The sequence below is a fragment of the Pristiophorus japonicus genome, chromosome 1 (assembly GCF_044704955.1).
Source record: "Pristiophorus japonicus isolate sPriJap1 chromosome 1, sPriJap1.hap1, whole genome shotgun sequence".
NCBI classification, from domain to species: Eukaryota; Metazoa; Chordata; class Chondrichthyes; family Pristiophoridae; genus Pristiophorus; species Pristiophorus japonicus.
Window position 1 is genome coordinate 233,453,333 of NC_091977.1, and position 25,459 is coordinate 233,478,791.

General features: G+C 44.9%; 1 protein-coding gene across 10 annotated transcripts in view; it reads right to left on the reverse strand.

Moving 5' to 3' along the window:
* The window catches only part of susd1 (sushi domain containing 1), a 242,111-nt gene that overhangs the window by 118,635 nt on the left and 98,017 nt on the right, over positions 1-25,459 (reverse strand). For 8 of the 10 annotated variants that reach the window (XR_011594156.1, XR_011594157.1, XM_070888154.1 and 5 more), the window contains 4 exons: positions 18,214-18,400; positions 12,760-12,853; positions 9,691-9,946; positions 6,265-6,304 (listed from right to left, as the gene is read on the reverse strand). Coding sequence is in view for 8 of the 10 variants with exons in the window: in XM_070888154.1 (XP_070744255.1) it covers positions 6,265-6,304; positions 9,691-9,946; positions 12,760-12,853; positions 18,214-18,400 (577 nt within the window). In the remaining 2 variants the exon portion in view is untranslated. Of the gene's footprint in view, positions 1-6,264; positions 6,305-9,690; positions 9,947-12,759; positions 12,854-17,045; positions 17,140-18,213; positions 18,401-25,459 lie in introns of those variants that run through there. The other 2 variants (XM_070888193.1, XM_070888201.1) reach the window with 2 other exon arrangements.

Genomic DNA, 25,459 nt, shown 5'->3' on the forward strand with positions numbered 1-25,459 from the left:
ATTGGCTGTAAAGCGCAGTGAGACATCCAATCGTCGTGAAAGGCACTATATAAATGTAAGTTTTTCTTTCTTTTTATGGGAGCCATCCTTAGTCCTGTTCTCAGTTAACATCTAAACACGTGCACTTCTAGCCAGGGCCACCGAATAGCGATCAGGAGCAGAACCTTGGCTGATCTTGCTGTGTGCAAGTTGGCTACCGCGTTTCCTACATTACAACGGTGACTACACTTTAAAAAGTTCTTGATTGGCTGTGAAGCACTTTGGGACGTCCCGCGATCGTGAAAGGCGCTGTATAAATGCAAGTCTTTCTTATTCTTTTTCTATGTACTGGCTGGGACAATTCAGTAAGAGAATTGATCCCAGGCTTCGGGAGTGTGGTCGATGCCGTTGCATCAGCTCTCACGCTGATCAGCTGGTGATTCGGATGTAACCAGGGTCAAGACTGGGACCTCGCTGGTAGCTGCTGCATTAACTCCAACCCGTACTGCCATCCCACCAAGTCCATCTCCCCGATCCCACCGATTAATGCGGAGCTCGAGAGCCTCGAAGGCTGCTCTCTTGTCCACCCTACATCCACTCCGCCGCCACCACCACCACCACTCAAGGTGGAGCCGTTAGTCTGAGGCGGGACCCCTAGGTACTAAGCATGAATGCATTTAGAGCCACCGTGACGCCAGGAGCCAGCACCCTATGTCAGCTACTAGCCCATGCCCCACCTCCTGTTACAGTGGTCACACCAGGAAAGAAATGCAACAATAGGAAGTGGAATGTGACCAGCACTTAGTTATAGCAAGAGTAGACACAGTAGGGAAAGGATTTCACATTCAATATGTAAACATGGAAATAAAGAGTATTGGAACGCTGCAAATGGTGCTTGTTAAAATCATACAATGAGGCCATTCGGCCCATCGTGCCTGTGCCTGCTATGTGAAAGAGCTGTCCAGTTAGTCCCACTCCCCCTGCTCTTTCCCCCCATAGGCCTGCACATTTTTCCTATTTATCCAACTCCCTTTTGAAAGCTATGCTTGAATCTGCTTCCACTGCCCTTTCAGGTAGTGCATTCCAGATTGTAATAACTTCAGCTCCTTGTTCAGTCTCTTCCTGTTATTGGTGAAGGTTGGAGAAGGCAGAGCTGTAGGTTTTTTGTTTTAGGTGGTTGGGGGGAAGGGACAGACAGATTGACGTCCAATGCGATGACTGTATCTTCCTCGGAGCAATACATTCATTACTTGAGTTATTCAACGGTGTTCTGCCAACGTATTGATACTCGCCATGTCCCCCGTGGCTCAGCCTGCACTTTACCATTTGCTACAATCTTCATTCTTCCCCCTTCACTCATAATTTCAAAGTCACAATGCATCCGTCACAAAATTAAATTAATGGGCTCATCGCTAATTAGCTGAGACGAAGGCAGTAAAATATTCACTGCCAACAATAATCTCCAGGATACGGTAAAAACATGCCCACTAACTTGATGAATTGCATTCCTAGGCATACTGCAGCACATCCTTTCAACAGCATCATATCATGTGAATATGATCGGCAGGCATGATAAGGACTCAAATAAATGAGTAGTTCCAATTTTGCTTTCATTGTTGGTGGGGTTGTAATGCTTACAGACAGGAAATGGGCACTTTTAAACTATTAAAGGATCAACTAATCGTCACAATCTTCCCCGGCATGATTAAGCATGCTTGTCAGCTATTCCAATGCTCTCCTGGCTAGCCACCCACCTTGCACCCTCCGTAAACTGAGCTCATCCAAAACTCTGCTGCCTGTACCCCTGTGCTCGCTGGCCTACATTGGCTCCCGGTCTGACAACGCTTTGATTTTAAAACGCTCATTCTTGTTTTCAAATTCCTCCAGGGCCTCGCCCACTCCCGGGGTTGGATTTTCATCGGGGAAGGCGAATTGGGGGCAGGGAGGCTCCGATGCGGGCGGGAACTCAAGAGAACAGGTTTTTCACAGGCCCTGCTGACTTTTAACAGCAGGGCCTGGTTTGCAATTCAAACCTCTGATTCCCACCCATAGCCAGCCAGATGGACAGGCTGACTGGCTCCGAGCAGGTAGGCCTGTGGCACTAGGCTGCAGAGAGGAGGGAGGGAGGGAGGGATCGTGTAGGGGACGGTGGGGAATGGTGCCAGCCTCTGGAGGATCAAGGGTGAGGGGAGAGGGGAGGAATTTTGGGGCCTCCGGAGGGTCTGTGGGGAGAGAAGGAAGACCTTGGAATCCGGAGGTCTCGTGATGGGCTCTCTAGTTGGGTTAGATAATGATCCTGGATCCAGCAGGTAGGTATACAGGCACTGACCTCCTGGATGCAGCAGTCCTCGCTTCGCTGTAACTGCTGGGTTTTATGAGGTGTGTAAAGCATGACCAGCTACAGTTGAAAACAAAATGGTGGTTAAAGAAGCGCCTGCACAAGATAAAAGTTCATGGGGTTGGGGGTAATATATTAGCATGGGTAGAGGATTGGCTAATGAATAGAAAACAGAGAGTCGGGATAATTCTTGGGTTGGCAATCAGTAACTAGTGGGGTGCCGCAGGGATCAGTGCTGGGACCCCAACTATTTACAATCTATATTAACAACTTGGAAGAAAGGACTGAGTGTAATGTAGCCAAGTTTGCTGATGATACAAAGATGGGAGAAAAAGCAATGTGTGAGGAGGACACACAAAATCTGCAAAAGGACATAAGATAGGCTAAGTGAATGGGCAAAAATTTGGCAGATGGAGTATGATGTTGGAAAGTGTGAGGTCATGCACTTTGGCAGAAAAAAATCAAAGAGCAAGTTATTATTTAAATGGAGAAAAATTGCAAAGTGCTGCAGTACAGCAGGACCTGGGGATACTTGTGCATGAAACACAAAAGGTTAGTATACAGGTACAGCAAGTGATCAGGAAGGCCAATGGAATCTTGGCCTTTATTGCAAAGAGGATGGAGTATAGAAGCAGAGAAGTCTTGCTACAGTTATACAGGGTATTGGTAAGGCCACACCTGGAATACTGGGTACAGTTTTGGTTTCCATATTTATGAAAGGATATACTTGCTTTGGAGGCAGTTCAGAAAAGGTTCACTAGGTTGGTTCCAGAGATGAGGGGGTTGACTTATGAGGAAAGGTTGAGTAGGTTGGGCCTCTACTCATTGGAATTCAGAAGAATGAGAGATGATCTTATCGAAACGTATAAGATTATGAGGAGGCTTGACAAGGTGGATGCAGAGAGGATGTTTCCACTGATGGGGGAGACTAGAACTAGAGGGCATAATCTTAGAATAAGGAGCTGCCCATTTAAAACTGAGATGAGGAGGAATTTCTTCTCTCAGAGGGTTGTAAATCTGTGGAATTTGCTGCCTCAGAGACCTGTGGAAGCTGGGACATTGAATAAATTTAAGACAAAGATAGACAGTTTCTTAACTGATAAGGAAATAAGGGGTTATGGAGAGCAGGCAGGGGAGTGGAGCTGAGTCCATGATTAGATCAGCCATGATCGTATTAAATGGCGGAGCAGGCTCGAGGGGCCGTATGGCCTACTCCTGCTCTTGTTTCTTATGTTCTTATGTTCCAGCCTCATTAAAATATTTAAATTGACCTCCGAACTCCTGGGAGTGGATTGGTTATCTGCCCCCATCCCGCCTCCGTGGGCAAGTTGGAGGTGGATTCGGGTCGGGATTCCTATTTTTAACAATTTTACTTCCCTCACGCTCCAAACCCACCCATTTTTTTAGGTTAAAAGTCCGCCACCTATCTCTCTTACCTCCTCCAGCCCTGCAATCCTCCGAGATGTCTATGCTCGTCCGATTCTGGCCTCTTCACATCCTCGATTTTCATCACTCCACCATTGGTGGCCGTGCCTTCAGCTGCCAGGGCCCTAAGCTCTAGAATTCCCTCCCTAAACCTCTCCGCCCCTCTATCTCTCTCCTCGTTTAAGACGCTGCTTAAAACCTACCTCTTAGTCCAAGTTTTTGGGTCACCTGTCCTACAATCTCCTGATGTGGCTCAGTGTCAAATTTAGTTTGCTCCTGTGAAGCACCTTGGGATGTTTTATTATGGTAAAGGTGCTGTATAAATTCAAGTTGCTGTTGTTATTAAGACTGGAACAAGAAAGTTAAGGGGAAAAGCTCCTGGTCATTTTAATGACTTCGTATTTCATGAAAATCAATCTTATGATATAACTGACAGCACTCGCACTGTTCAGAATAGATTTTGCAATTCCCCTCTAAAGATATGTGCAGTCAGTTGTAGAATGAATTATTAAATATATTTTTTATTGCAACTGCATTAACTTAGACCATCAAATCAAACGTGTTAGTCTAAGTGCCCTAACCTTTCAGTAGCTCAGTGAAGGGCATTGTGTAAGGAATAAAAAAGACAGACTTGTATTTATATAAGTACTCAGGACGTCCCAAAGCGCTTTGCAGCCAATGAAGTACTTTTGGAGTGTAGTCACTGTTGTAATGTAGGAAACGCGGCAGCCAATTTGCACACAGCAAGCTCCCATAAACATCCTTGTAATAACGACCAGATAATCGATTACACTGATGTTGGTTGAGGGATAAATATTGGCCCAGGACACCAGGGAAAACTCCCCTGATCGTCTTCGAAATTGTGGCTGTGGGATCTTTTATGTAAAGTCCATTAGGGAATCAGACAGGCATTGCCAAGGAGGGCAGCCTGCAAGGATGTGGTCAACATCCTCTAACTGGCCACAGCAACAAAGGGAGGAGTCACAAAGGCCCCATTTATAATCATTTGCAGCACATCTGATCATTCCACACCTGAAGTGATTGAGCTTTACACACAACAGGTCAAAACCAGGGGCTGAACTGTTGGATCGGTCACTAAATAGACACTGGTTATGTCTGAAGCTAGTTCTTGGCACCTAGTACGCCATCTGGAGGTGACATCTCAGTTCCCTACAGGAACTGTCCAATCGGGGTGCCTTATACAGAATATACAGCAGAGAAACGGGCCATTTAGCCCAACTGATCCATGCTTCCCCCCCCTCCCACCCCTACTTCATCTAACTGTCAGAATATCCACCTATTCCTTTCTCCGTCATGTGTTTATCTAGCTCCCCCTTAAATGCATCTATGCTGTTCGCCTCAACCACTCCACGTTACCCTTAAGCTAAGATGGTGGCTCAGTGGATTAAACACGTCGTTAAACAGTCTTGCACATTAGCGAGCAGATTTTTCAAGGCGAACTGTCGCCTGAGGTCAGGAGGGGCGATGTTGGACAGGAACGGCAGCCAGACCAGGTTGGTCGGTTGGTCTCGTGGTACCTGTTAATCATATGTATGGTTTAATTCTGCTGAGTGTCCACTAGTCCTCTGTGAGGAGGTTGAGCCACACCCGGGAGCAATACCCTGCAACAGAGTAACTCAAGGCAAGCCAAGAGTTTCTCGACAGTCTGCACATAGGTTGAACCTGCTGCTTTACTGATCAAGTCTTTATTTTCAGCGAGACTTTGGCTGCCCCTGTCAAGGACACACACCTGCTATGCATGTAGATAAGCACTTTGTGTAAACACAGTCTATGGACTGGTGTTCAGGAGTGAAGAGTCTGAAACACATAGGCTTGGATGTGTACACTGAAGGGCACCTGGTTCTGTTGAATCATATTCAGGATAAAAAAACATCTTCAGGAGGGGAGAAAATTGCACCAACAATAAAAAAAAAATGACAAAGTAATACTTTGATGTGGAGACACATCAAACACACACCAGTCCCCCCCATCCCCCACCCCCCATCTGCCCCCCACTTCCACCCCTCCACTGTTTCCATCTTCCCTTTGATAATCCTGGTGCACATACTTACCGTGCAATTAGAAAAGATGTATTCTGGGCCTGAAAATGAACATATCTACAAAATGTACCAAAAGTGGGCGACTGGATTATCTAGCCTTTTGTACTTTGTTATATTTAAACTATAGTAACTCAAAGTCTCAGAAACATTGAAGGAGAAAACTCACATTCACACTGAAAACTCTCAAAGTGCTTCAACCACGGGGTCGACTTTGACTTTGTGCGATAGTATATAAACAGGAGATAGCGTGGATGCAACCCCATTTTACATCTCTCCCCATTTTTATTTCCATTGACGTCAATTCGGGCGAGATGTAATACAGGCTGCCGATTGGCTATCGCCTGGGTTACACGGCCGCACAAAATGCAGTGACTATTGTATTGTTGGCTAGAATGGAGACTAGTTGTAAAGGCTGCTATACTGGGGCAATCATTTAATGACATACAATATAATTCATCTCACCTTTTAACTGCGCCAGAGTCACACATGACTGTTTCTTCACCTAAAAAAAACAGAAACACTCACTTTAAATTGTGACTTCACTTCCCAAAATGGCAAGCTTGCATTCAGAAAACAGACTAAAGTCAATAACCTCTGACCAGCAACAACAAAAATAGATCTGCCTAGGAGGAAATATTCAAGCTATATATAGAAGGGTTCCTGATGAGATGCAGATGCTTTTGAAGCAAGCAGACTTAGATTAAAGAAACAAAAAACTCAAGCAACTGTGTCAGTGATTGAAGGGGATCTGTTAAGGCTCTTTACTGTCAAATGCAGTTACCGTTTTATAAATACATGGAGGACAATTTTATGCCAGCACAAATATGGAGTTTATTTCACAACTTGCATTTATAGAGCGCTTCTCACAGCACAAAATCTTCTGAGTGCTTTACAACAAAGGAGGAAAGGCACACGAGTGTGACTTTTTTTAAATTATTCGCTCACGGGATGTGGGCGTCACTTGGAAGGCCAGCATTTATTTCCCATCCCGAATTGCCCTTGAGAAGGTGGTGGTGAGCCGCCTTCTTGAACCGCTGCAGTTCGTGTGGTGAAGGTTCCCCCACAGTGCTGACTTTGTTGTAGTGGTTTGGTGCAACGGAGTGGCTTGCTGGGCCATTTCAGAGAGCAATTAAGAGTCAACCACAATGCTGTGAGTCTGGACTCACACATAGACCAGACCAAGTAAGGGAGACAGATTTCCTTCCCTAAAGAACCAGTTGGGTTTTTCCTGACAATCCAATAGTTTCATGGTCACCATTACTGTTACTAGCTTTTTTTTAAATTCCATATTTATTTAATTAACTGAACTTAAATTCCCCAGCTGCCGTGGTGGGATTTGAACTCGCGCTTCCAGATTATTAGTCCAGGCCTCTGGATTACTAGTCCAGTAACAATACCCCTATGCTACCGTACCCCGACTGACTAAATTATTGCCGGAGATTGAATTTTTCAGGACTCTTCAAGGTAATGGATAAGCTGAGCTCCAATAAACTGTTTGACATCACCACACGCTCTAGAGTTTAGAGTTAATTGCGTCACACAGAGGGTGGTGAATGTGCGGAACAGACAACACACAGAGGCAGTGCAGGTACTGGCAGCCTGGCTAGTTTTTGGACAAAAGAAATGATTGAGCGGCACAAGAAATAAAAATAATACTGTTTGGTATTATTTTTATTCTGAAGCCCTATCAGATGGATTGCAATGGTCTATTCTGGCCCTGTACATTCCGATATCCCTATATCAATGTTTCTAATGTATATGTACATTAGTCATTTGTGTTTTTAAGAGTATGAGGAGACCAGACTTGAATTCAGCCCCGACTGATGGGATGAGAGTCCTTCCTCTTTGCCATCCACAGAAGTCTTGAATCCTGGGGTGTTCTCAGCCCAGTTTCTGGTGCGTATCCGTTAGGGAAGGAAACCTGGCAGCCTTACCCGGTCTGGGCCTATATGTGACTACAGTCCCCACACCAATATGGTTGACTCTTAACTGCCCTCTGAAGTGATCTAGCAAGCCATTAAGTTGTATCAAAGTGTTCCCAGTGCCTCGAGAAAGTCCACTACCACCATCCTCTCAGGGCAACTAGAAACAGGCAATAAATTTTAACTATCAGGAAAGATTGAACAGGTTGGGGCTCTTTTCGCTAGAAAGAGAAGGCTGAGGGGTGACCTAATAGAGGTCTTTAAAAATTATGAAAGCGTTTGATAGAGTAGATGTAGGAAAAAGACCAAAACTAGAAACCATAATTATAAGATAGTCACTAATAAATCTTTACCCAGAGAGCAGTTAGAATGTGGAAGTCGCTATCACAGGGAGTGATGGAGGTGAATAGCATGGATGCATTTAAGAGGAACCTAGATAAATACGTGTGAATTGTGAGCACTTAAAAAGACTTCAGAAACAAAAATATTCAGACAAGGAGCACTTTGGCAATGGGAGTACTTCTCTTAGGCTTCCCTTTTTCTTTAAGATAGATAAAAGCTGTTATGAGTATCCAATCATCACCATTCTCTGCTGTTGATGGAGTGAGTGCTCCACCTAGTGGACTGCTGGAGTATTGATCAAGCAAAGCAAATTGATTTGACTGTTCAATTTCTACCTTTTCTCCCACTCTTCTAAAAAATTTTTTAGTGAATCACGCAACAGAAGTCAACATAAGGGAATAGATCATTTTCCAAATTATGCATAACTAAAGAGAGATTGTATATTTATCCCTCAACCAACATTACTAAAACAGATTATCTGGACATTATCACCATCTCAGATGGATGTAAAAGGTCCCAAGGCACTACTTCGAAGAGCAGGGGAGTTCTCCCCAGTGCCCTGGCCAATATTTATCCCTCAACTAACACTTAAAACTGATGATCAAGTCATTATCTCATTGCTGTTTGTGGGAGCTTGCTGTGGATGCTCGGTCGTCGAGTATATTCAACAACAACAACAAAAACTTGTATTTAGATAGCACCTTTAATGAAATGAAGCCAAGGCGCTTCACAGAGGTATTATAAGATTTAAAAATTTGACACCGAACCACATAAGTAGAAATTATCGCAGGTGACCAAAAGCTTAGTCAAAAAGGTAGGTTTTAAAGAGCGTCTTGAAGGAGGAAAGAGAGGTAGAGAGGCGGAGAGGTTTGGACAGGGAGTTCCAGAGTTTGGGGCCTAGGCAACAGAAGGCACGGCCATCAATGGTTGAGCGATTATAATCAGGGATGCTCAAGAGGGCAGAATTAGAGGAGCGCAGACATCTCGGGGGGTTGTGGGACTGGAGGAGATTACAGAGATAGGGAGGGGCAAGGCCATGGAGGGATTTGAAAATAAGGATGAGAATTTTGAAATCAAGGCGTTGCTTAAAAGTAGGTCAACGAGCACAGGAGCGATGGATGAGCAGAAATGGGTGCGAGTTAGAACACGAGCAGCTGAGTTTTGGATCACCTCTAGTTTATGTAGTGTAGAATGTGAGAATATTCAAGACTAAGAGAATCATGGGGTATGGGAATAGTGCGGTAAAGTGGAGTTCAGGTAGAAGATAACCTATGAACTTATTGAATGGCGGAGCGGGCTTGAGGGGTCGAATGGCCTACCACTGTTCTTATTTCTTATGTTCTTATGACAACTTCTTCCTCAGGGTACAGCTCCCTCTGCCTTGTCCTACCAATGTGCTTTAACCCTAATATCAGAAGAGCAACATTGAATTTCCCCATTTCCCACACCAACCATCTCATAGCAGCATTAACCCCGTGACCTCTCTGGGCCAGATTGTCAACTAGTCTGGGGAACCCTGACCTGAAAATGTAAAATATACTTTTTCTACAAACCTAATTTTGCACGACAACAATATTTCATTTTCAAACAAATTTAAGAAATGTTATGTAAAAGATCAACTTACATAGTTCCATTCACTAATAGCTTTTAGCAGAAAGGAATAGTTCTTGCCAGTTTCTAAAGCAGCGTTATAATACTCTCTGTAGTACAGCCGGTCTCCGACAGAAAATTGCATCGAATCCTCAACATCCATTGCCATGAATTCTGCCGTGACATATGCTTCCTTGCCTCTTTCGTGGCCAAAGAAACTTCTCATGTTTTGGGAATTGCAATCGAACGAGTGTTGCAAATGCAATGGCAAAACAAGCACCTGATAAAAACTAAAGAGGGAGAAATAAATTAATCAAAAATGAGTCATTGATCAAACGCTGTGACAGGAGAGAAAAAAAATCATGGTCGTTGTAACAAACACTTACTGGCTCCTTACAAACAATAATTATTATCTCAGTGCTCCTCCAATTCTGACCTCTTGCGCGTCCCTGATTTTCTTCGCTCCACCATTGGCGGCCGTGCCTTTTTTTTGTTTTCATTCACGGGATGTGGGCGTCGCTGGCAAAGCCAGCATTTATTGCCCATCCCTAATTGCCTTGAGAAGGTGATGGTGAGTCACTTTCTTGAACCGCTGCAGTCTGTGTGGTGAAGGTACTCCCACAGTGCTGTTAGGAAGGGAGTTCCAGGATTTTGACCCAGCATCAATAAAGGAACGTCACCTTCCCTCCCTAAACGTCTCCGCCTCTCTACCTCTCTCTCTCCTGCTTTCAGACCTTCCTTAAAGCCTACCTTTTTGACCAAGCTTTTGGACAACTGTCCTAATATCTCTTTATGTGGCTCGGTGTCAAATTTTGTTTAATAAACGCTGTTGTGAAGCACCTTGGGGATGTTTCATGACGTCAAAGGCGCTGTATAAATGCAAGTTGTTGTTATTGTTTGCGAGAAATTTAAGAAAGTCTCAAGCTGTGCGATCATTGTCCACAGGCTGGATTGACCAGCAGTTCCCACTCTCAGCATCTCCGCATTCCTCCTACGGTTAGGATCCGCCTCAGGAATACAGGACACTGCGTGTCTAGACTCCAGGGGAAGCACAGAGCTCCTGGGAGTGACAGCTACATTTGCTGCAAAGAGCGTTGCTTTATTTTTATTTGTTCATGGGATGTGAGTGTCACCGGCAGGGCCAGCATTTACTGCCTATCCCTATTTGCCCTTGAGAAGGTGGTGGTGAGCTGTCTGATACAACTGAGTGACTTGCTAGGCCATTCCAGAGGGCAGTTGTCAACCACATTGCTGTGGGTCTAGTGTCACATATAGGCCAGACCAGGTAAGGGCAGCAGATTTCCTTCCCTAAAGTACATTAGTGAACCAGTTTCTTCGGTAGTTTCATGGTCACCATTACTGATACTAGCTTTTTAAAAAAATTCCAGATTTATTTAATTGAATTTAAATTCCCCAGCTGCCGTGATGCGATTTGAACTCACGTCTCTGGATTACTAGTCCAGTAACAATACCCCTATGCTATCGTACCCTCAACTGACTAAACTATTGCCGGAGATTGAATTTTTCAGGACTCTTAGGGGTGATGGATAAGCTGAGCTCCAGTAAACTGTTTGACATCGCCACACGCTCTGTAATCCGGGGGAAGATGAACAGAGTTTAGAGTTCATACAGAGGGCGGTGAATGTGCAGAACAGACAGCCCATAGAGACGGTGCAGGTACTGGCAACTGGCTAGTTTTTGGACAAAAGAAATGATCAAGGGGCACAAGAAATAAAAATAAGAATACTTTATGGTATTATTTTTATTCTGAAGCCCTCCAGATGGACTGCAACTATGTTACCGTACCTGAGAGCGTAGCATGATTTGCTCTCCGAGAACTTGCTTTGGAGGCAGTTCAGAGAAGGTTCACTAGGTTGATTCCGGAGATGAGGGGGTTGACATGAGTAAAAGTTGAGTAGGTTGGGCCTCTACTCGTTGGAATTCAGAAGAATGAGAGGTGATCTTATCGAAACGTATAAGATTATGAGGGGGCTTGACAAGGTGGATGCAGAGAGGATGTTTCCACTGATGGGGGAGACTAGAACTAGAGGGCATGATCTTAGAATAAGGGGCCGCCAATTTAAAATTGAGATGAGGAGGAATTTTTTCCCTCAGAGGGTTGTAAATCTGTGCAATTCGTTGCCTCAGAGAGCTGTGGAAGCTGGAATATTGAATAAATTTAAGACAGAGATAAACAGTTTCTTAACCGATAAGGGAATAAGAGGTTATGGGGACTGGGCAGGGAAGTGGAGCTGAGTCCATGATCAGATCAGCCATGATCTTATTGAATGGCGGAGCAGGCTTGAGGGGCCAAATGGCTCCTCCTGCTCCTATTTCTTATGTTCTTATGTTCTAACCACAGTTTTGCATGAAAGGTATCGGGGCAGTAAAAAAATGTTGGTGTCTTAGTGAACCCAAACAATAACTAATCTCTTGCTGTACCCATTATTATTTGAAGACATTTTAAAAATGTAACTTTGTAATTATTGTCTTAAAATGTAGAAGGACACAATTAAAGAGTCTATGTGATGATGATGACACATGGTGAGTCACATGTGTCCAATCAGAGAGTGAGAGTGAGCAAGAGACTTGCATTTATATAGCGCCTTTCACAACCTCAGGACAACCCAAAGCGCTTTACAATCAATGAATTACTTTTGGAGTGTAGTCACTATTGTAATGTAGGGAAACAGGGCACTCAATTTGCACACTGCAAGGTCCCACAAACAGTAATGTGATAATGACCAGATAATCTGTTTTAGTGATGTTGAATAAGGGAGAAATATTGGCCAGGACACCGGGGACAACTCCCTTGCTTGTCTTCGAATAGTGCCAAGGAATCTTTTACATCCATCTGAGAGAGCAGACAGGGAGGGCTTTGGTTTAATGTCTCATCTGAAAGACATCACCTGCGACAGTGCAACACACCTCAGCACTGCGCTGGAGTGTCAGCCTAGATTTTGTGCTCAGTCCCTGGAATGGAACTTGTGCCCACAAGCTTCTGATTCAGAGACAAGAGAGTGCTACCCACTGAGCCACGGCTGAAATATTGGAAATTAAAACATTTGTCTCAGTGTTGTTTTTATATATCTGACGCACTTACCTAATAGGTCCATTCTTATTTTCTACTCTACGGAGGATGAGCGGTGGCAGCATTTGCTCTACAACTACAACTTGTACATCAGGCACTGGAGGGTCTAAAATGGAGAAAAACATTTTAAAAGCACACTGCACAGCTCATATAGAGTTACTTGGTTATGTTAAAAGGGAAAGAAATAGGCAGGTAAAGAGCTTAAACAAAAGCAAGATACTGCAGATGCTGGCAATCTGAAATAACAACAGAAACTGCTGGGTACACTCAGCAGGTCAGGCTGGGAGTGGGATAAGAACATAAGAATTAGGAGCAGGAGTAGGCCATTTGAGCCTGCTCCCCCATTCAGTAAGATCATGGCTGATCTTCTACCTCAACTCCACTTTCCTGCCCTATCCCCATATCCCTTGATTCCCTTAGTGTCCAAAAATCTATCGATCTCAGCCTTGAATATACTCAAGGACCGAGGCTCTACAGCCCTCTGGGGTAGAGAATTCCAAAGATTCACCACCCTCTGAGTGAAGAAATTTCTCCTCATCTCAGTTCTAAATGGCTGACCTCTTATTTTGAGACTGTGACTCCTGGTTCTAGACTTCCTAGCCAGGGGAAATATCCTCTCAGAATTTATCCTGGCTAGCCCTTAAAAATTGTGTATGTTTCAATGAAATCACCTCTCATTCTTCTAAACTCTAGGAAATATAGGCCTAGTCTGCTCAATCTTTCCTCATAGGGATGGAGAATTAAAGTAGCCACTTTAATTTTCTTTATTTGTCCAATTACCACCCACATTTTGCCTTGCACCATCAGCCCTGTTGTCATTTAATTACGCCTGCCCTTCACTCTATCACAGACCTTTTTGGTCTTTCCCACCTCCACACCTCTTTTCTCTGGCTCTGTAGTTGCTTAAAACCTGTTAAATCTCTAACTTCTTCCAGTTCTGATGAAAGGCCATCGACCTGAAACGTTAATTCTGTTTCTCTCAGATGCTGCCTGACCTGCTGAGTATTTCCAGCATTTTCTGTTCATATTAGGGGAGAAAAGCTTCCGTGGCTATTAAAGGCAATCTCAATAGAATATTTTGGAACTAAAACAATAGATGTGATTTCTTCTAAAGTGACTGTTTTGGAGCATTGCCAATAGGAGGACATCGATCAATCTGATGAAAAAAAAGAGTTTGTATTCATATAGCACCTTTCACATCCTCGGGACATCCCAAAGTGCTTTACATTGGGTAGTCTCTGTTGTGTTACAGTAAAGTAGCCAGGACGGAAAATGTAGATTGTGCAGCGTAGTGAGGCAGCCTATATTTTGACAATTGCACAGATACACTACGACTGCAGAACAAATGTGCATATATTTAGTCTGCCCACCCTTCCCCTGGTGACTGTGACCGGCCTCTCCCCTGTAGCCTCACCCGCTCCGGTTGCTGTGCTCCCAGGCACTTCCAGCACTGACAATCCAAGTGCACGAGCCCAGCTGGAAACTCAAACAACTGGCACATGTGCAGAAAGACTATCCAGTCACGCAAGGGCAGTGAGTCACTCTGGCCATTGTACAAGTTGTTGTTTAATTTAGCTTTAGAGCCGCGCCGTTTTGGAGCGTGGGCAGGAACATCGGTGGGGTCCAGGTACAGAGGAGTGGGAAGGTCGGGGCGGATGAGCAGCGAGTGTTTGTGGCGAGATGCGGTGAATGTTTATGGCGGAGGAGCGGCGAGAGATCATGGAGGAGGTACGACAAATGAGGGTACGGGGCCCAGAAGAGCCCAGGGCCCAGGGCAGCATGGGCCTGCCCACACTGCAATATGTGTGTGCACACTAGGTCCGTGCAGCAGAACAGGTCTCCAGTGGTCCTGGTTAACCCTTGCCACTGGATAAAGGCCTACCTCAGTCAAGCCCGTGTGGTGGCTGATGTGTAATGGTCACCACACGTTAAAAAAAAATTCACGCACAGGCATCTTCCACCCCCTCAATTGGAGTTCAGGACTGGAATATCAGGTCCTTCATCAAAACATCTGTGAACTCGTTCGAGGGACGGCCTATGATGATGACAGACAATTGGGGCAGCATTCAGCAAGAAAAGACAATGAGAAGAATCCTCAATTAATCTGTTTATGGTTAGTGTTGTTTTAGAAATGAATGTTGACCAAGAACTTCCTGTTCTTCTTTGAATAGCATCATGTGATCTCTTTCATCCATCCAAAGAGGCAGCACCTCCGACAGGGCAGCACTCCCTCAGTACTCCACTAAAGTGTCATAAGAACACAAGAAATAGGAGCAGCCATACTCCGCCATTCAATATGATCATGACTGATCTGAAAATAGGGCCATAGGATCTTTTAAGTCTTCCTGAGAGGGCAGACGTGGCCTTGGCTTAACGTGTCATCCAAAAGACAGGATCTCTGACAGTGCAGCACTTTCTCAGTACTGCACCCTCATGTCAGTCTAGATTTTTCTTTTAAGTCCCTGGAGTGGGACTTGAACCCGCAACCTTCTGACTCAGAGGCTAGGGTGCTACACACTGAGCCACAGCTGACACTCCAATCCTGCAATGGAGGCTGAATCCACAACCTTCTGACTCAGGGTCATGAGTGCACCAAGACTAACACCATATAATGGTCCTCCTTGCGTAGTGCATTCATAGAATCATACAGCACAGAAGGAGGCCATTTGTCCCATCATGCCTGTGCCGGCTCTTTGAAAAAGCTATCCAGTTAGTCCCACTCCACCTGCCCTTTCCCCACAGTCCTGCAAATTTTTCCCCTTCAAGTATTTATCCAATTCCATTTTTTGAAAGTTACTATTGAATCTGCTTCCACCACCCCTTCAGGCCATTTGCCCATTGCAGTTCAATTTTAGGAACATAAAAACAGGAGGTGGCCATTCAGCCCCTCAAGCCTGTTCTGCCATTTAATGAGATCATGGCTGATCTGTGACCCAACTCCATCTACCTGTCTTTGCCCCATATTCCTTAATACCTTTGGTTAACAAAAATCCATCAATCTCAGATTTAAAAGTAACAATTGACTAGCACAAATTGCCATTTGCAGAAGAGAGTTCCAAATTTTAAGGAAACTCCTGACAATGTTAGTTGCTGATGCTCTCCCGAGGAACCCGAGGTACTTAAAGGGTTGAAGCACAGTGCTATTACTTGATATCATCATCATCGGCAGTCCTTCGGAATCGAGGAAAACTTGCTTCCACTGCTAAAGTGAGTCCTTTGGTGGCTGTTACTTGATAATCAAACTCATGACTCATGTCTCTTGCTGTATATTTAGTATTTACACATGAACACAAAAAGCTGATGGGTACCTTTACTGTTTACATTAGGAAATAAAAACAAATTATCGAACTGCAGAAGGGTCACATTACCTGCAATGAACAGAGACTGACCTTAACACTAATGGATAGTAGAACTCACTGTTCTTTGCTAGAATTAATGTGCAAATATTAGGCCACAGATCAAGCAAATGTTATTGCTTTGAACATTAAAAGCATTTAAAAAAAGACCAATTTTTCCTCACCTAATCGTTAATAATCAATAATAATTTTATTTTTTCTTAAAGAACAGAAATAAACATTTTCATGGAATGGTTATTAATTTTTGGCTTTCCTTTTGTATTGTTTTTGTACTTTATGCAGTCGCAAAGGATTATTAAAGTCAATTTTTATTGCCAATTTTAAAATCTGCATATTTATTAGTAAATATGCCTCACTTTCTGCCTTCATAAAAATACAGGCACAATCCTTAAAAAGTCATTACCTCAGACATTTCAAAGTACATGGTTGCAGAAACACATATCTATTTCTCTAAACTTAACGCTTGCAGGCAAAATTGAAATAACTTCCCTCAGTATTCAGGGAACAAAGCTTCCTTTTACAATGCTTAAGTCTCAATAAGATAAGTCAGGCTCAACAGTAAATCAATAAAATTATCAAAATCTTTAAAGTTTTATCAGTGAAATACATTTCACACCTTACAATCGCAAAATCCTGGAATTTCCTTGGAAACATAGAAACATAGAAAATAGATGCAGGAGTAGGCCATTTGGCCCTTTGAGCCTGCACCGCCATTCAATGAGTTCATGGCTGAACATGCAACTTCAGCACCCCATTCCTGCTTTCTCGCCATCCCCTTGATTCCCCCCAGTAGTAAGGACTACATCTAACTCCTTTTTGAGTATATTTAGTGAATTGGCCTCAACAACTTTCTGTGGTAGAGAATTCCACAGGTTCACCACTCTCTGGGTGAAGAAGTTTCTCCTCATCTCCATCCTAAATGGCTTACCCCTTATCCTTAGACTGTGACCCTTGGTTCTGGAAGTGCTCCTGTGTGTGCGAACAGGATTTCTGACTTACTCCCGCCAAAGTCACAACAATAGCATGAGAGCAGCCCCTGAAAAATATTCGGTTATAGATTCCAAAGTTTTCTGTTTCTTTTCCTGTCGAAAAATGGACACAAAAATCCGCGTGCGTCACATTTGTTATCAGCTCCGAACGAGCCAGCCATTTGTGCTAAAGCATAGGATATGGAGAAATACAGCGGCAACTTGCATTTATATAGCACCTTTAAAATAATAAATCATTTCAAGTTGCTTTGCAAGAGCGTTATCAGACAAAATTTGTCACCGAGCCACAGAAGGAGATATTAGGACAGGAAGAGGTAGATTTTAAGGAGTATCTGAAAGGAGAAGTATGAGGTAGAGAGGTGGAGAGTTTTAGGGAGGGAATTCCAGAGCTTAGGGCCTTGGCAACTGAAGGCACGGCCACCAATGGTGGAGCGATGAAAATCAGGAATACGCAAGAGGCCAGTATTGGAGGAGCGCAGAGATCTCGGAGGGTTATAGAGCTGGAGGAGGTTACAGAGATAGGGAGGAGTGAGGCCATGGAGGGATTTGAAAACAAGGATGGTGTAATGTATGCACCTGTGAGGATGCTCTCAGGTTTGTGGGGCTGTTGCATTGTAAGTGGCTTAGCCAGTCATGTGATGTTCGCAAGACTCAATAAAACCCCAGCTAGTTGAGTCTAGTTCATCCACAATGAGGTATGCAGTTGTGAGCCTAGTGGATGAACTGGTAATGTGTAGTGTAATTGTTAAACCTTTGTTAACAAACCAATTAGTTCTTAATAGCAATGTGTTGCTATGAATTCTTAAGCAAAGAACCCATGAAGCAAATACATTACAGATGGGAATCGTAAAATTAAGATATTGCTGGACCAAGAGCCAATGTAGGTCAGAAAGCACATGGGGTGATGGGTGAACAGAACCTGGTGCAAATTAGGATAGGGCAGCAGAATTTTGGATTAGGCTGGCCAGGAGAACATCGGAATAGTCGAGTCTAGAGGTAACAAAGGCATGATAATAAGTTATCAATGAACAAAGAAAAAGGCAATGCAAGTAAATCAACACTGGTTCAGGCTCAGCATTATACCATTATACCCATCTCAGCCACTTAAGTATGTTACTCACCAATGATTGCTGTTGATAATTGTATGTATGCAGAATGTTGCGATGTAAAACCTGTGATGTTCACTGTATAGTTAGTGCCTGGTTGCAAGTCCAAGCACACCACTGGGGAATCATCTGCTGTGCTATAATTAAATGACTTCTCAAAAAATAACTCTCTTTGGTAGTCTCTCTGTCCTTGTATCTGAAACTAGGAAGAAAATAATTTATTGCAATGAAACTGCAGAAAGCAAACAGATAGTTTATAAAAATGCATGTTGTCTATTGACACTACTGTGTCAGCCAATGAGGAGGGGGTGGGACTTACGGCAAGACTTACAGCAAACAGTCTATTTTACAGCAAACAGCAAACCAAGTCTATTTAAGCAGAGCACTGTAGCAAACAGTCTACAGAGTCTATTTAAAAAGAGTCACTGTGAACGACAGCAAACAGAACTCATGACCGAAACTACAGCAAAGTCTCCCAATAAATGCAGGATTACTTAACCAGCAAAAGGCAGTGAGTGGAAGATAGTTACTCAATACAAATTATGTGAGTAAAATCAATCCCACTCACTTACAGTGGCGCGGTCTCCAGGTGTGATTGACGGGAGAATTACCCAATCATCTCCGTCCTGGCCAAAAATAGTGGGGTCACAATGCAGCCACAAAAATGGTCCCTCATAGCCCTGCGCATTGGGTTAAGGCTGTTGGTAATAGAGTGGATGGCCGCTTGATGAGAAGAGGAAAGAGACTGTAGCTGTATTACAAGTGAATACTAATACAGAAAGGAAATCTGTAATCTCGAGGAAGCAATGACAGACTATGTTGTATGAATTTAAAGGAAAGGTATTGAATGTTTTTGTTTCAGTGGTTGAAGGGTTGTAAAATAATTCAAAAAGGCAGGTTAAGTTGCAAATAGGGAAAAGCAGCGCAACAATAACAACAATAACTTCTATTTATATAGTGCCGTTAACGTAGTGAAATGTCCCAAGGCGCTTGCTTCACAGGAGTATTATGAGAAAAAATTTGACACCGAGCTGCATAAGTAGAAATTAGCACAGCTGACCAAAAGCTTGGTCAAAGAGGTAGGTTTTAAGGAGCATCTTGATGGAGGAAAGAGAGGTAGAGAAGCGGAGAAGTTTAGGCTGGGAGTTCCAGAGCTTGGGGCCGAGGCAACAGAAGGCACAGCCACCAATGGTTGAGTGACTATAATCAGGGATGCTCAGGAGGGCAGAATTAGAGGAGAGCAGACATCTCGGGGGGGGGGGGGTTGTGAGGCTGGAGGAGGTTACAGAGATAGGGAGAGGCGAGGCCTTGGAGGGATTTGAAAACAAGCATGAGAATATTGAAATCGAGGCATCGCTTGACTGGGAGCCAATGTAGGTCAGCGAGCAAAGGGGGTGATGGGTGAGCAGCACTTGGTGCGAGTTAGGACATGCATAAAAGATAACGGTATAATTAAGAGGGTGAATCTAAATAGACTAGCAAAGCCCATTAAACCTTTCACCATGGCACTATTCAAATTGAAAAGAGTTTTCCCACCATTCTGGTTAACATTCTTCTGCTCAAACACCATCAACAACCAACAACTTGCATTTATACAGCGCCTTTCATGTACTAGAACATCACAAGGCACTTCACAAGAGCGATTATCAAATTTAATTTAACACCGAGCCACACAAGACGATATTGGGACAGGTGATCAAAAGCTTGTTAAAGAGGTAGGTTTTAAGGAGCGTCTTAAAAGACGAAAAAGAGAGGTAGAGAGGTGGAGAGATTTAGAGAGGAAATTCCAGAGCTGAGGGCCTAGGCAGCTGAAGGCATGGCCACCAAGAGGCCAGAATTGGAGGAGCGCAGATATCTCGGAGAGTTGAACTTCCTTAGTCAACCAGAGCCTCTGTTTTCTGGGGATATGAAAGAACTTGTATTTATGTAGCATTTTATCAGGAATCTCAGGGTGTCTCAAATCATTCCTCCCTATACAACACATTATTTTGAGGATTATTACTTCTGGCTGCTGCTGACTTCGAGGTATTTTTTGCTCAGTTCGAGGGCTGTTGAAAGTTTCAGTAATTTACAGAGAGGTGTCTGGCTGCTCTCGAGTCCTGTGGCTGTCTGCACCGGCCCGCTGCAACCCCGGGCAGAAGGGACCGGCCTGTACCAATCCCGGGCTGAAAGGACTCCACACCTGCCCACACCTATCCATGTGGTCGCACACCAGCTGTTTATTGTGCTGGCAGACTCAGGGCAGACGTCAAACCGGCCGTAAGGACTCCGGGGCCGGTGCTGAACCAGCAGCTGCCATTCAATCCAACATCTTAAACTTCTAACCAACTTTTAATCCATTTTTAAACTTTTTAAACAGTTTAGGAGAACTTTTAAAACTTACATTTTGGACCTTTAATCAAAATACTTTTAAACGTCTATTATTGATCCATATCTTTGACTTTTTAATTTTTATTCGACTTTTAATTCTTCTTTTTAAAAAAAACTTTTAATCAATCTTAACTTTTAAACAATTGGGGAAACTTTTATAACCTATTATTGAACTACATCTTAGACTTTTTAACAATTCTTAGCAACTTCTTAAACAAATTGGGAATCTTCATCAGCTTTTAACTTTTAAAATAACTTTGGAAGTGACCTTCCTAATGCCTGCCCCCCAACCAAGCCTCAGGCCATCTACCATCAATGGCGCTACTCGGCGTCGAGCTTGTGGCCAACACTTCGCCGTAGGCAATTAGGCTTATCGAGCTGTGCCTGGTCTCCAGTCGCCTTGGACCCCCTTGCCACTGGACCAAGACCTTGCTCAGCTAAACCCGTGTGGTTGCCGGAGTGCAGCGGCCACCCCACGTTAACAGAACTCACACACAGGCATCTTCCACTTCGTCAGTATGAAGGTCGGGATCTGGAACGTCAGGACCCTCATGGACAATCCCAACAACGACAGGCCGGAACGCCGCACCGCCATAGTTTCCCGGGAACTCAGACGCTTTGACATTGACATCGCAGCCCTAAGCGAGACCCGGTAGACAGGGAAAGGCCAGTTGAAGGAACATGGTGGAGGTTACACCTTCTTCTAGAAAAGGAAACCAGAGGCAGAACGCCGCCTTCATGGAGTCGGCTTTTGCCGTCAAGAATGAACTGGTCGACCGCCTCAAAGACCCCTCCATGGCGTTAACGAATGCCTCATTTCTCTCCGATTCACCCTATCCCGGAACCAATGCGCCACAGTCATCAGTGCGTACGCCCCAACACTCAATGCAACGGATGAGGCTAAAGAGGGATTTTATTCCAACCTCGAGACATCCTTGTCCCGCGTCCCCACGGGCAACAAATTGATCCTCTTGGGTGACTTTAATGCCAGGGGCGGTAAAGACACAGTCCTCTGGGGAGGCGTGATTGGCAGAGAGGGGGTAGGGAAAGCCAACTCCAGCGGTACCCTACTCCTGACAAAACGTCTAGAGCATGAACTCCTCATCACCAACACCCTGTTCCGCCAGAGGGATAAATACAAGGCATCGTGGCAACACCCACGCTACAAACACTGGCACCTGCTCGACTATATCATCGTCCGAGCCAGGGATCGCAAGAATGTGCATCACCCGCAGGAGCTGAAGACTGCTGGATGGACCATCGCCTAATCCGATCCATCATCGACATCAACATAGCCCCAAAGCAGAGGGGACGGCAGAAGCAGTTCCGCAAAAAAGTTAATGCCAGGGCACTTAGAGACCCAGCTAAGAGAGCCCTATACAGCTAGCGCCTCACAGCCAATCTGGCGTGCCTTGATGACCCTGAGATGCTGAATGGCCACAGCACTTGGTCTGCCCTCCAGGCCTCTATAACCAGTGCCTGTGAAGAGCCACTTGGTCACTCAACCAGAAAACATCAAGACTGGTTTGATGAAAATGATCAGGAGATCCAAGAATCAATAGATCGTAAGCGCAGAGCATTTCTGAGCCTCAAGCAACAACCCAACTCGGGAGTTGCAAAACAACATTACAGACAGCTCAAGGCTCAGGTCCAACAAAAAACCCGGGATCTAAAGAACAGGTGGTGGATGGAAAAAGCACAGGAGATACAACAACTGGCTGACAGCCACGATATGCGAGGATTCTTCACTGCAGTCAAGGCCACCTACGGTCCAAAGGCCACATCCCACTCCTGGCCAAGAATGGGGGAACACTCATCAAGGACACGGAGGCTGTCAGGGCCCGCTGGAAGGAGCACTTTGAAGATCTCCTCAATCGAGACTCTGCCTTTGACTCGAATGTTCTAGACTCCATCCCGCAGCATGCGACCTGCCACCAACTCAGTGAAACCCCAACATTGCACGAGGTAGGCAAAGCCATAAAACAGCTCAAGAATAACAAGGCTATGGGTGCGGATGGAATTCCTGCTGAGACACTAAAGTATGGCGGAGAGGCGCTGTTGGCGCGAAAACATGACCTCATCTCTCTCATCTGGAGGGAGGAGAGCATGCCGGGAGATCTCAGAGATACAGTGATTGTGACCATTTTTTTAAAAAGGGGACAAGTCCGACTGCGGCAACTACAGAGGAATCTCCCTGTTATCAGCCACTGGGAAAGTTGTCTCTAGAGTTCTCCTCAATCGTCTTCTCCCTGTGGCCGAGGAGCTCCTCTCGGAATCACAGTGCGGATTTCGTCCCCTATGGGGCACAACGGACATGATCTGTGCAGCGCGCCAGCTGCAGGAAAAATGCAGGGAGCAGCGCCAGCCCTTATACATGGCCTTCTTCGATCTTACAAAGGTCTTTGACAATGTCAACCGTGAGGGTGTATGGAGCATCCTCCTCCGTTTCGGATGCCCCCAAAAATTTGTCAACATCCTTCGCCTGCTTCATGATGACATGCAGGCCGTGATCCTTACCAACGGATCCATTACAGCCCCAATTCACGTCCGGACCGGGGTCAAACAGGGCAGCATCATCACTCCAACTAACCCTCTTCTCAATCTTCCTCGTCGCCATGCTCCACCTCACAATCAACAAGCTCCCCATTGGAGTGGAACTAAACTACAGAACCAGTGGGAAGCTGTTTAACCTACGCCGCCTCCAGGCCAGGTCCAACCTCTGTCATTGAGCTGCAGTACGCGGACGACGCCTGCGTCTGCGCAAATTCTGAGGCTGAACTTCAGAATATAGTCAATATATTCACTGAGGCCTATGAAAGCATGGGCCTTACGCTTAACATCCGTAAGACAAAGGTCCTTCACCAGCCTATCCCCGCTGCACAGCACTGCCCTCCAAACATCAAGATTCACGGCGTGGCCCTCGACAACGTGGACCATTTCCCATATCTCGGGAGCCTCTTATTAACAAAGGCAGACATTGATGCGGAGCTTCAGCATCGCCTCCAGTGCGCCAGTGCAGCCTTCGGCCCTCTGAGGAAAAGAGTGTTTGAAGACCAGGTCCTCAAATCTACCACCAAACTCATGGTCTACAGGGCTGTAGTAATACCCACCCTCCTGTATGGGTCTGAGGCATGGACGATGTATAGAAGGCATCTCAAGTCGCTGGAGATATATCACTAACGATATCTCCGCAAGATCCTGCATATCCTCTGGGAGGACAGGTGCACCAAAATCAGTGTCCTTATCCAGGCTAACATCCCCAGTATTGAAGCACTGACCACACTTGATCAGCTTCGCTGGGCAGGCCACATAGTTCACATGCCAGATACGAGATTCCCTAAGCAAATGCTTTATGCGGAGCTCCTTCATGGTAAACGAGCCAAAGGTGGGCAGTGGAAATGTTATAAGGACACCCTCAAAGCCTCCCTGGTAAAATGCGACATCACCACTGACACCTGGAAGACCCTGGCCGAAGACTGCCCGAGGTGGAGAAAATGCATCCGGGAGCTCGTTGAGCTCTTCGAGTCGCAACGCAGAGTGTGAAGAGGTCAAGCGCAGGCAGCGGAAAGAGTGCGCGGCAAATCAGCCCCACCCACCCCTTCCCTCGAAGACTGTCTGTCCCACGTGTAACAGGGTCTGTGGCTCTCGTATCGGACTGTTCAGACATCAAAGAACTCACTTTGGGAGTGGAAGCAAGTCTTCCTCGATTCGGAGGGACTGCCTATGATTGAGGTACAGTCACTTGATATGGAATTAGTGGGGAGGGGATGGATTGATGGGGAGGGGATGGATTGGTGGGGAGGGGATGGAGTTAGTGGGGAGGGGATGGATTGGTGGGGAGGGGATGGATTGGTGGGGAGGGGATGGATTGGTGGGGAGGGGATGGAGTTAGTGGTAGGAGATGAAGACGATGGCTTTGTTCTTCCCGACATTTAGCCGGAGGATACTGTGGCTCACCTAAGACTGATGTCTTGGTAGGAAGGGTAAGTAGCACAGAGTTGGAGCGATAAAGCTGGGTGAGATCAGTATGCATGTTGACATTGACTCCATGTTTATGGATAATGTCGCCAAGGGGGGAGCAGATTTCTACAATTCAGGGCAGGAGGGAAGAGCAGGAAACTGGAGAGATAATGGATACATCAAATAAATAAATAAATACATACATACATACAACACCTGCTTTACTTGACATTCACTTTGGGAAGTTACATTAACCATTAATTTATATAGCACTCCGTGACACCCCATGGAATTTTGAAATATTTCTCCTAGGAAAGAGTCGGGAGTATGGTGCTTTATCCAGCGCACGATAAGTCAATATTCGGATGAATACTGGCACAGAATTTGCTGGCAAAATAACGGCAAGTTTAACGTGCATGCTGTTATCAGTGTGTAGCCTCAGGAAAATGGCAGCTCGCTCTCAACCTCCCCGTGAGTTTCAAGAACTTGCTGGAGTTGTGCATTAATTACTCATTAAACACGCCGCAAAAAGTTAGGGCTGGTATTTCACAGCGTAAGGACTCTGCAATGATCCTCATCCTTGGAGGCCCAGAAAGATAACAATTTAATCTGTGGGGTCTCACTCCTGCAGGTAGCAAATTTTTCCTTGCGGTTTTTTTACATTTTAATTTCTTACTTCTTATTTTTCCTTTTTGTCTCTGTTTTCTCTCTCTTTCTTAATCCGATCTTTCTTTCCCTCTCTTTATTTCTCAGTGGCTGATATGACTCTAATTCCTACTTCCTGCTCCCTCATTCCTCTGTTTCTTTCTCAATCCTTGAATCTCATTCACTGAGGTCCCACTAAGTTGCCCTTGCCATGCTGTTATCAGCTCGCCCTTTCAGCAATTTGCGGTACAAAATTAATTGGAGCTGAAGAGTGATAAAGAATCCA